The sequence below is a fragment of the Zophobas morio genome, unplaced genomic scaffold (genome assembly GCF_036711695.1).
Source record: "Zophobas morio isolate AGI-343-1 ecotype UQ-CSIRO unplaced genomic scaffold, CSIRO_AGI_Zmor_V1 ptg000002l, whole genome shotgun sequence".
Taxonomy (NCBI): Eukaryota; Metazoa; Arthropoda; class Insecta; order Coleoptera; family Tenebrionidae; genus Zophobas; species Zophobas morio.
Window position 1 is genome coordinate 27,738,246 of NW_026972107.1, and position 12,711 is coordinate 27,750,956.

At 33.8% G+C, this 12,711-nt stretch overlaps 1 protein-coding gene across 2 annotated transcripts; it reads left to right on the plus strand.

Moving 5' to 3' along the window:
- Positions 1-480: 480 nt before the first annotated feature.
- Positions 481-7,572, plus strand: LOC135132401 (UDP-N-acetylglucosamine--dolichyl-phosphate N-acetylglucosaminephosphotransferase). Of its 2 annotated transcripts, none has more exons than XM_064060489.1 (5): positions 481-897; positions 959-1,152; positions 1,212-1,326; positions 1,378-1,823; positions 7,002-7,572. In XM_064060489.1, exons 2-5 carry the CDS (start codon positions 968-970, stop codon positions 7,486-7,488), a joined length of 1,233 nt encoding a protein of 410 aa, XP_063916559.1. In that variant the 5' UTR covers positions 481-897; positions 959-967; the 3' UTR covers positions 7,489-7,572. The 2 variants fall into 2 exon arrangements, with proteins under 2 accessions (XP_063916559.1, XP_063916550.1); XM_064060480.1 differs by having other exon boundaries at positions 481-889.
- The last annotated feature ends 5,139 nt before the right edge of the window (positions 7,573-12,711 follow it).

Here is a 12,711-nt window from a genome sequence, read left to right on the forward strand (position 1 = left end):
ATAAAAGTACCTTTTTATTTTATTAAAAATTGTTTTTTAAATACATTATTCAGTTATAAGTGTTTATCACGGATTTTTTATATATATTTATTTATCCAAAATCGTGGCGGAATTTCGAATGTCAATTCAATATAGGTAACCTCGAATCCTTAAAATCACTTGGGTTAACCTGGGTCATTGGTTAACCAAAGTTAACAGTTCTTGTATGTCACTAAACTTGAAATATTACTCGGTAGATGTCGCTAGTTGACTACCAAATTTTAAACGTCAAAAGGAACATTTTTATGAATGGAAAAATGAAAATTCGGACGGCTGTGTAGGAGCGTAAGCGTAGACAAATGCAGGTGGCCATGGTATTTCTTATAGACATAGCTGACACTTTCGTTACTGGTATTTACTGTGTCTGCGGTCCCTCCACGTCATAGACTGTTCTGTGTCATATTACTCATATTATGCACTTCCACGCACGCCACACTCACACTGCGCTGTCAAATTATAACATGTCAATGGAGATTGTGACAACCAAGGAGATTTAAATATATAAAGAGAGTACAGTGCTCATTGTTTTGTATCACACTCTCTTCTGTTCGTATGGTGTTCGTATACATTCGTTGAGCGAGTCAGTGGCGGAACTAGATTTTACTGGTGTCTATTCGATTTAATACATTTGTCATTGTTCTAGATTTTAGTGGATGTTTGCAAAAACCAAATACGCGAACATGTGGGAAGAAGAGGAAGTGTATTAACCACACATTTTGTTTAAAAACCAATATTTTTTGTTTTTTTTTTTAAATTGTATGAAAGTGAAACTCGTCAGCCACTGTACTGCGGTACACTAAACCTCTCGCGCCTCACTCCTCTCATCTAAGAGATGTTGATAGTGTGGAAGGTATAGGGGTATAGGACATACTCTATCTATACTTATATTCAATATCTTTGGTGACAACTTACCTTTTAGTTTTAAAAAATGGCGGTCGAATTCAATGTAAGTGATAGCAACAATTGGAAAATGTTATTTCCGCTATTAATGAGCGCCTTTATGTCTACGTTAGCGTACACAGTAACTTTACGATTAATTCCTAAAGTGAAAGATATGTTTATTAGAGCCAATCTTTTTGGAATTGACATGAGTAAAAATACAAGTGAAAAAGTGTAGGTTATGTTAATTCATCGATTTAAAAAAATATATTTATACCAATTTACTTTTACAGGCCTGAATCGTTAGGTGTTGTTACAGGATGTACGTTCTTAATAACAATGTTTCTGTTCATTCCTGTACCTTTTGGCAGTAGTTTGTTTGATGAAGATAGCTTCCCTCATGATGAGGTAATTTAAAACATGTATTATCTTTAAGATATTTGTAATTTGTTATTACAGTTTGTTGAGTTAATAGCGGCGTTATTGTCAATCTGCTGTATGCTCTTTCTGGGTTTTGCTGATGACGTTTTGGATCTCCGTTGGCGCCACAAATTACTTTTGCCAACAATTGCTTCCCTACCATTGCTGATGGTTTACTACGTGAATTTTAACTCTACTGTCATCATAGTTCCTAAACCGTTGAGGGATATATTTGGTTTTTCTGTGAAAGTGGGAATATTCTACTACATTTATATGGGAATGTTAGCAGTTTTTTGCACCAATGCTATTAATATATTAGCGGGAATAAACGGATTGGAAGTTGGCCAAAGTGTTATTATTGCAATTTCCATTGCAATATTCAATGTAGTTGAACTTTCTGGAAACTTGTGGAAAGCTCATCAATTCAGCCTCTATTTTATGCTGCCATATATTGGAACAACATTAGCACTTTTAAAACATAATTGGTAAGTTAAAGTATTTTATATTTATAAGTGTCTTATTACATGGTAAAAAGTTATCACTAATTAATACACCATGGGCAAATGTAATCTACAAGTTATCACAGCTTAATATTAGGAGGACTCGCAAATTTAATGTGTAATATTTCTGTGTTAGGCAGGAGTAATGCTGTAAAATATTTGTGAAAACTAAAGGCAAGCGTTCTTCTTCAGTCTTCAGTTTCATTGTGTTTTATAGTATTTCATCCATCATAATAATCAATTTTTGAATACATATTTGTGAGCAGAAAATCATAATTCCAATTATTTTCAGTTACATAATATGGTGCAAAGTAGTTGTCACGGTAGCGGTGAGTACGAAGAAGTACAGTTTTTCCATCAATATAGAGTCCGTTTTCTATTATATCTTCCAAAAAATTCGCATCAATCTTTTTCCCACTGATCTTCTCTAAGTTAATTGAATTTTGAGATTCACTAGTTAAAAATTCAAGTATTTGAGTAACGTCGTAGCAATATTCACAGTACCATCCACCATAATGGTTGAGATCTCCAAAAATAATGCCTTTATGAAGAGAATTTGATACTTTGTTATTAATGAGAGATTCAATTCTACCATTAAGAGTTCCTTTTAAGTATGAAACTGAACAAGCACTTCCAGAAATAATAGTTCTGTCAGGATGCATCCAAAAAAATCCAAAAACAGACCATCGCAACCGAAAAAGTACTGGATCTGGCCAATTGTTGTAGTATTTTAAATAACTAACTGCAAATTTGTTGGGAATTTCATTTCTATTGCTATTTAAAATTATATCATCATCCCTTACATTTTTTATGAAGTGCAAGGCATTCTTAATGTCATTCAATTTGAGGTACAGAATTTTTTTATGATAATTCTTCATAAAATTATTGCTCAATTTATGTTGCAAATAATCAGATTTATCATCTTCGTACAAAATAAATAAATCCACTATATTTCCTAGTTCGTTGATTCTAATTTCAGCAGTCATCTCATTGAATTTATCTACGGAAAAAACATAAATAATTCTTCTTTCAAATGTTCTTGGCCCTGTAATCTTGATTGGTTTTCGATAAGTTAGTAGCGCCCTCCAAATAACCTCAGGTTGTCCGCAATCCTTTCCGTGCCATCCAAGTAGACAGTTACACTGCCAGTTAAAATTTTTTGAACGTTTCATTGAAACTAGATCCGTACCATTCATGTAACATAAACTTGAATTAAAATCCATGAACTTTGTATGTGTGTTAATATTCTTCAAAAATATTTTACCATCTGATGTATGATATGTAACTTTTGGTAAATCCTCTTCATGAGAGTTCACAAAAGAAATTTTCTTAGTTTCAGAGACATCACTATCAACTTTTAAATAAAAGTATGATGTTATTAATAACACTTGTGTAAACAATAATATCCATATGGATAATTTCTTATAATTTTTATTTATTTTATTCATTTAAGAGTTGAAGTACATAACCTCGCTTAATGAATTTTTTCGAAGCACTCACAGAAACAGCTTTACGGTGCAGTAGCGGAAATGCGTTAATTTTAATTTTAAATCGCATAATTGGTTCATTGACTGTCGAGTTACTCGATCTTAAATTCTTTAAATAAATTGGACCTCCGCCCAATTTAAATTCTGACAGTAGTGTACTATAAAGACAGAATGTCAAATTTCTGTGATCCGCCAGTGTCGCCATCATGAATTCGGATAAATTCCTGTAAAACTTTCAAGAGGTACAGTGAGGGAATTTAAATTTGGGACACTAAATTTAATTCTTATAAAATAAATAAATAGACTATCTAATAAAATAAATAGGCTGTATCTGAGGTTTTGAACTTGTATAAGTAACACTGTTATGAAGTTAACCTAAATTTTTACTATTTTGAAGTGTGGCTAAATTCACGTATGTAGTGGCTTACAATCACGGCTGTATAATTTACAAATCTGATTTTAGCGCAAATGACGTTTTTTTGTCATTAAGCTTTGTTTGAGACTTTTTTGAGCCTTTTTTCACTACATTTTCGGTAAGTGACCTGAAAAGATTCGAAATCAAAACGGCAAAGCAAGATATCCAGACGTTGATGGTAAAATTGTAGTGCACAAGCAACCGTAATTATTGATTTCTAATTGTTTTACTATTGGTCGATTGGTTATTACCATCGTTTTCATTGATTGTACAATTATTAGCGAATCAACGAAGACGACGGTTATTATTATTATATTAATGTTTGATATGTTAGTAGGCAATGCATTTTGTTTATAATTTGGTACAAAACTATTGAAAGATTGTTAAATTCAATTTGAAATTTGAAGTTTAATGTCAGAGTCACGTCTTTCTATTATTATGGTTGTTTTTCGTGTTTTTTGAATAATTGATTACCACTTCTTTTCAAAACTCATTTGTGTCATTTTACTTCCCGAGTGTAAGCGAAGGAAGTATTGTAATCGGGTCCCTCAACCGACTCTATACTTTTTCATTTTCTCGACCTTTCATGACCCCTAGAGTACGGAGAAATAGGTCTTCCGTTTCCGTCTGTCTGTCTTTTTATTAGACAGATAATCTCCGCAAGTACTGGGTCGATTGTTGTCAAATTTTGTATTTATATTAGGAATGTCATGTAGATAGTAAAACACTAACCAAAACTTGTCTAATCATCCCCACCAATAATGTGATGATGTCAATTCAAAATTGTACATAGTAAATGGTAGAGACCCTAGATATAGTTTGGAAAAAAGTTGTGACACGGACATTTTCTGTCCCTATCTTTATTACATGACGGTCAGTTATGAAATAGCTATAGTGATTACTGTCTTTATCTAATTTAGTAATTTGGTTTCAAAAATTTCAAAAGAAATTTATAGGTTAAGTTACATTTTCAAACAGTGGCGTGGTGCTCCAAATAGTTTCTTTGAAATTTTGTTGACAGTACCTTGTATTTAAGAAGAAGTGTTATGCGGTTAAGTACTTCTTACAAGTTGCAACCGGCATCGCTGGTAAAACAGAATAATACGGAATACCTAATCATACTGATTTACACTTTATGAGATTATATCACAATTTGCAGTTAAGTTTAAACACCATTCTGTACCTAAGTACTGTCGTTGGTCCCAGCTAAGATTTGGAGAGTGTATCGCATTGTCAGTATCTAATCGTTTTGCTTCTGGTCAAAACAACATTTTGTAATTTAACGAACGGCACCGTGGTAAGAAATTTGAAGCATGTTTAGTAGGTTCTCTATCTACTACTCTATAATAAACAGTGCTTTTACAATGTCCTCACATTTCCATAATGAATATTTGCTCTGATATGTAGATAGAATAATCTCAGTAGAAATATGCATATGCCTCTATATTAAATAAAATTAACACTAATTACAAGTTAAAATTTGTTACTTCTTTTAATTAAAATAACAATGAAAAAATTACAAAAACAAGCAGGGTCAATCAAATTTCTGTAACTCGAAATATTTAAGAAATGTTCCACAAACAATTAATTAAATGGCCGAAAAATACATGAGGTTGGATTGAACATTTTTATATAAATGTGGGGCGTCAGCAGCAAAATAAACATTCCTACTTTCGTCATTTGGGTTTACTATTGAATTTTTTAATTGCCCTTTTGTACTTTTGATTCTAATGGGGATAACCGCAATTACGAAACACGTAACAGAGATCGTTTATTACCAGAGAAACACTCTACTGCATTGTATCAGAAAAGTTTGCATTATAATGCCTGTAAGTTCTTTAATGCATTGCCTCAGGTAATTAAGGATGTAAAAAATGTGCACACCTATAAGAGAAATGTAAAGCAATTACTCTTTGAAAAAAACTGCTACTGTTTATCTGACTACTTTTTGTAATGTGTGTAACTATACGTAAATCGTCTTTCTTTTTTTCGTTATTCTGTATTGTATTGTTTTGACACATATTAACATATATATCTGTTGTATATGTTTTTTATTAAATTTATTATTATTATAATTTCTTTTACAATTCTAGATAATGCGTCTCCGTGTGTGGAATTCCCAGTAAAATTATAACATATGATTTGCTTCCATCGTAACCTTACACCTCCTAACATAAAAAACAAAACATGGGTAGCGACTTCATTTAAAATTGTTAATGTTGTTTTCCAAAAGTAATGAGGAACCTGGACAGTATTCTTTACCTGGATTGATTGCTGCTTCGCCTAAAAGTAAACAATAATCTCCTTCCTAATCATTAAAATTTTGATTGTTAAATAGGTGAAAATTTCATGTAAAATTCCGTGTAAAAACAGTATGTTCTGAATTTTACGGCATAGGGTTCTACGTGAAGGTAACGGAATTATATTTAGAAGATATAGTTATGTCCTGACATTCCACAGACAAATTTTGTCTTAAAGGATTCTTCTATTGTTTTATTGTTCCACCGTTTTAGTTGTTTACGTTTAACGCTTAAATTTTGAATTTGGTTTTAGTTGAAAATCCCTTTTATAGTTCTGTTTATTCCCCTCAAAAAATTGATGACGTCGTCCCAAAATTTTACCGAATATATTCTACCCAAAATGTGCAAAATATGATGAGTTTTCACTTTTGATCCATCATTGCATATTTTTTATTATTGAATGAATCAGTAATTAATTATTGTTACCTACCATTGTGTTCATATAGGCAAGCATTAGTGTTTCATGGACCACCTTGTAGCTTTTCCCGGCCATCAAGTTGGAAAATTGTTCGTATTCTTTACAATACGCTTCTTTAGATTCTTCGGGAATTCATCTCTGCTCAGCTTGTTCGGCTAACATTCTAATTTCGAATGAAATATCCTTGATATTTCAAAAGTCGAAAAAACTTCACAAATTCAGTAATTTATAATAAATATAAATAGCAACGAAACAACAATTGCTAACCATTTTTATAACAACGACTCATTACACAGATTAATTCGAAAAAGAGATTCAATTTATGTTTTTGTTATAATTTTGAGATTGTGGTCTATTTATAATAAAAAATACACTCGCCGGTAAAAGGCACTCGTCTTCGCCTCGTACTTTTAAACCCGTCGCGCGTGTTTAAAAGGCTTGCTTATACGCTTGTATTATAATGTACTGTTATATACTTGTTTTTGGCACTTGTCACAACTTTTTGGCACCAATCGACTCATGTATATCTTTTTTTTTTTTCAGGTATCCTTCCAAAGTCTTTGTTGGTGATACGTTTTGCTATTTTTCAGGGATGACTTTTGCAGTAGTTGGAATTTTAGGACATTTTAGTAAAACGACCTTGTTATTTTTTATACCACAAGTGTTTAATTTTTTATACTCCTTTCCACAGCTATTTAATTTTATACCATGCCCCAGACACAGATTACCAAAGTTTAATTCTAAAACTGACAAGTTAGAAATAAGTACCACAAAATTTCGTTATTCCGATTTGAATATTATAGGTAAATTTATTATAAGTTTATTCAAAATGTTTAAGTTAATACAGTGGCAAGAAAAAGAAGATTATGTCATTACTAACAATCTAACTCTAATTAATTTAGTTTTGTACTATTTAGGTCCTCTTCATGAAGCTAGTTTAACAGTTATATTATTATGCATCCAAGTTTTTTGTAGTGTACTAGCTTTTATTATTAGGTATCCATTAGCGTGGATCTTTTACGACGTGTAGAGTTTACATTTACCTAATATTATAATAATTTTGAAACTAACAAAACCAAATTTTTTTGTAAATAGATTTTAAAGAGACTGTTTTAGATGTTTCTTGTTATGCAAATGTTATTTTGAAATACATACTTGTTAGAATGTTTGTTTTATATTAACTTCCTGTTATCTGTAGATACAATTTGCAATTCGTACCAGTTAATGGCGTAAAGATCATACAATCTTAATTCGACATGGGAGTCATTAATTTGATAACTGGCTTTTAGTCAGTAGCGTCAGTTGCGTAACGCGCGCACTTTAGGAAGGGGTGGTTTCGTTTATTTATTTTGTCAATGTTTTGTCATCAATATACAGGATGTCTCAGAAGTAAGTACATTAATTTTAACCAGTAACGGAACTCGTAAAACGGAACAACTTTTTGTATAGCATTTGTTCGAAAACTCAAGTCGAATTTCAAATTTTCCAACCCATATATTCACGAGCCGTCTATGTTCACCTCAAATAATAACGACACTACAACAATAAAGAAGGTATCCTAGCAACCGTGTTGACACTGACAATCTGACAATTTTTATGTCAAGTGTATGTTATTAAGCGTCGCCTCTTTAAAGTTTGTTTCGCACAGATTTTTTATTTATAAACGAAATGTGTTCAAATGGCTTTGTTTTCAAATCTTGAACACACCGATACCGTTTTAGTGTACGGTGAGGCTCAAGGAAACGGCGCCCGCGCTCAAACAATTTTTTCAGGAAGCCTCTCAAATCGTCGTCTGCCAAATGTGCGCACTTTTAAGAACGTTATACAGCATCTTCGAGAGTACGGATCTTTTAAACCTGCAGCTCAGGTTTGAGGTAGGTTATGTAGTGTTAATAGAATTGCAAAATTGTATTCTTCTGGGAAAATCTTCTTCTATAGTTGGATTCATGTATCTTTTTACACACGTGACCAAAAGCTAACGTCCGAACTAATAACTGTTACTTTGTAGTAATTAGTCAAAAAAATGACAATGTTCATAACGTCAACATGACACAAATGTGTAAGCTCAGGCAGGTCTTTTGGTTTCGGTGCTTTCCGATTGGGTCGTGATTTTGCCGGACTGGGAAGGACGCGGAGTCTTTCTTTTCGAGTTTTTAATCTTCGAAACCGTTAGGCGAGTAACGCCTAGAGCATCTGCAACTCGCTAAAAATTTGAGCGAAATTATTAACCATGAACCTTCAAGTGGTTTTTACTTACTCGTTCTGTACCATTTAATGAGATTAAAGGACCACCGTTTTCCTTCTCAAGAGCAAAATACTCTATAAAGTTGGACAAGATGTCCTGGGCAAGGGAACTCAAACGTTTGCCCGTCATGTTGTAGACCAAACACGAACAAGAAATAAGATAACAAAACATAAAAAATAGGACAACGAAACAAGAATCCTAACAATCAACGAACTTTACGAAGAACTGAATAGAAAACTTGAATAGAACAACGAAAAGCTGCGATTAACCACTCTGAGTAAAACCAAAAATGACAGTGACGTTTGATGAAAAATCGATGAATTCAGTCACTAGATTGACTACATCAGTGCCTGTCGCACTATGTGGACGTATTTATTACGTATTTTATCTTTTTCTAATTAAAGGAACTTTGTGGAAGAGAATAACTGACGTAGAGCGTAATTTGGCCTAATTTCGGTAGACATTGTGATAACCCAAACTTCCCGCCTTAAAATTTGACCTTTAAACAGTTTGAAAGGCCCGCGAAAAATTCAAAAATTCAAAGTTTGGCCTTGGCTGTGATCGTCTAACAAATGAGAACCTACGTTGTGTTTTTTTTTTTTGCTTTTGAAAAATGGCGGGAAGAAGTTCTTTCATACAAGTGCATACACTGTCGAGAGCGCAAGAAATAATTAACAGAAATTGTTTTGGAGGGGGGGGAAACGGCACCACCCTCACAGGGGGAAATACGCTGCGAAGATTTACCCCTCAGCGCAAAAACCCCCTTGGTTTTATTCCCGGACGACATTTTATTACATTTCAAACACCTTAAGATATTTGAAAGAAAAACACTCGCGAATTGACAGACATACACATACGAAAACCGAACAAACACAAGACCTACACATATGTAAATTGGATGGCAGAACCCGAATCATTATGAGAGTGTGGCGATCGAACAAACATAGAACAAAATATAACAATTTCATTTATGAGCACAGCAAAATACCCAGAGGGGGCGTTGTAGCGCAAGTAGAGGTTGGGACTCCTGATCGTCACTGTTCTCCCCCACGACGGTGATTCTATCTACACCAACGCCTGCTCACACGCATCTCTCCATTACGAACGTGCCCTGCGAAACGAGGCGGTTACGATCGCAGATCCGTAGTGGGGTCTCGACTATTGGGCCAAGTCGACAGCGTTAAAGACCCGCGATCGCCCCCTGAAGCTATACAAACCCGCGGATTTGTGCAGGTGCCGCGATTGATCCCGTCAGTTTGAGAAGGAGTCGCGCGCCCCACGTACACTACGAGTTATGTGTTATTTACTTCAATTTCATTTAAATGTTCAATCTCTATGACTCTAATATTAAATGACAACCGAACAAGTGTTAAAGTTTCAGCAAAGAGCAATAAACAACATTTAAATTCGCCACACACTCTTACGAAAATTCAACAACAAATAATTCTTACTTGAGATCAAATTTGGACATCAGATAATTTGCAGGACAAAGACATTCATCAATAAAATATTTACATGAGCAAAACTTAGCAAAGATTTAAAAAAACAAGATCTGGTGTGAAATAAGCTTGTACAAATTAAATATCATGTTAGGTCAAAACTGCAGAGCATGGAAATTTACGTTCAATTCAAATTATACAGCAAAGAAAATTACTGAAGCTAAAATTGTGAGACAAAGACAAATTGCATGAGGTGAAAGATTGTAAAGTTAACAAATTTACATGTGATTAATATTAATTCGTGTCCAGTCAAGTTATTGGTTAAAATTCAAATGTGAAATTATTTAGCTGCATTGTGGGCCATTATTACACAAACATTTCCCCAAACAAAACACATAAACAAACATGGCAGACAATCTGCAGTTGCAAAATGGCGTTGGACGAATTCGTCATTCCAAATAATAGGCGTCGAAAATATGCGATGCAAAAATACGATGAATCCTGTGGCGTTGTATAAACGATGGGCTAAATAAAAGGAATAAAAGGCACGTCCCCCCATGACCCACAATGTTGTTATTTTGTTCAATAGATTCAGTTAAAACATGTGCTCGATTAAAAGAAACAAATGGACGCTTCAAAATGGCCGCTGCCTGAACAAAGAACGGTGAAAATAACAACTCGTTTGCCGCCATCCAAAATACAGATTTCACAAATATAGCTAAATAAAGCATGGCCCGAACTAGAAATCACTTCCTGTAAAGCCCTACTACGACGGATTTTAAATGAAAGATAAAAAAAACGAGATTAGTGGAAAAACAAGCGCACGCGTCGCTGCGTCACGAGGTCAGAAGTATCGTCGGGGCTTGAAACTCGCCGCAAAACAGGTGTTCAAAACATACCTCTCCAAAGATGCGAAGATTTCGACACGGCTTACCGCCAAAAGGAACGCAAAAACCTCGTCGTAAGAACGATGCGAAATCAGGAACACCCAATGGCTCAACGGGGCTACTAGGTTTTCCAATGGAACTGGATCAACACTGGAAAAACAAAACACAACAGCAAAAGGCACAGAATAATTCACAATTAAAAATACAACCTGTTGCTCGAAGCGCTCGAAAAGAAGTCGTCTGTTCTCTCGAAGCGATCAAAAGGAAGTGCCCGATTTTACACGAGACAAAACCACCCGCTTTGCGCACGTCTGTTTCCTTGGGGTGGTTGGTTGCCAACCTCTCCTTCTTCTCACTAACCGTTTCTTGTGCGCGCGGAATTCGTTTGAAATTTAAAAATTCGAATTGGATCCTTACAACATACTATTTGTCTGGCTCTTCGTTTTTGTAATCCTTAAAACAAAGATTCTTATGGTAGGTGCTGTCTGAGCTTGTATGATACTTCGGTCACGTGTGTCAAAAGATACATGAATCCAACTATATTAGATCTTGTACTAATGTCACATGGTGATATGGTAAGGGTGGAACTGATTCGCTCTCAAAATTTTTGAAACGAATTTTTGTTTACGACTTGAATTACACGAATTTCATTTTCGACACCGGTAGCCATAAGTCCTTTATTTCTTGTTTCTTTCGGCCAATTTTGTCTTGACGTTTTTTATAAACATCTAAAGACTTGGTCGAATGGATGTCGCCTATTAAGATATCTTCTTTCGTAGAGATTTGCTGCTGCAACGGCATTTTTTCATCGTTCATGTATTTAACCCTCATCTTATCGTGAAGACTAAAAACTTACCGGAGCTCAAAATTGACAAATAGATTTATTGCTAAAGTCAAAATTAACTACTAGGTAACTATGTTTGTACATTGTAGAAAAATAAAATATAAAAAGAGTTACATAAATGAGACATGTATTTTGTGTTGCATTGAAATTTGGTCAGGATCCCGTTATTATAATACTCACCCTCTACAGGTGACTCAAAAAAATTAATGAATACGTAAATTTATTTTATCGATTTAATCAGGAACTACAAAAGCGAATGCTTTGAAATATTGAAGATGTTTTAAAGTTATCATAGGCATGGTAAATTTTTGATCAAAATGTATTTGCTCATCCCTCTAAAAAATTGATGATACTACCCCAAAATTTTGCTGAAAAAATGGTGTCTTAAATGTGCAAAGTATGATGAGTCTATACTTGTGATTTATCACTGCATTAATATTTTTTTGATTTGCTTATATGGGGTGTCTGAAAATAATTAATGACTGAGTCAATTTATTTTATTAATCAAATCAAGAATTGCAAAACTGGATACTTTGAAATCTTGACGGTTTGAAGTTTTTGTAAGCATGGTAACTTTTTAATCAAAATGTATCATCTGTTTATCAACCCCAAAAAATTGATTACGCCATCCCAAAATTTTGCCGAATAAATTCTTTCGCAAATATGCAAAATATGATCAGACTATATTTGTAACTAATCATTGCGTTCATATTTTTTAGATTTGCTTATAGAGGGTGACTCAAAAAAATTATTGAAACAGTCAATTTATTATAGATAACATTAAGAACGAGCCACCCCATTTTCTGGAAAATGTGAGAATACGCTCGTCTTTATATCA

Bases quoted from the DNA above. Each gene is read 5' to 3' on its own strand.
- LOC135132401 (XM_064060489.1), top strand. From the start codon at position 968: ATGGCGGTCGAATTCAATGTAAGTGATAGCAACAATTGGAAAATGTTA. The intron at 1,153-1,211 runs GTAGGTTATGTT...TTACTTTTACAG, and splicing joins AAAAATACAAGTGAAAAAGT to GCCTGAATCGTTAGGTGTTG. The intron at 1,824-7,001 runs GTAAGTTAAAGT...TTTTTTTTTCAG, and splicing joins GCACTTTTAAAACATAATTG to GTATCCTTCCAAAGTCTTTG.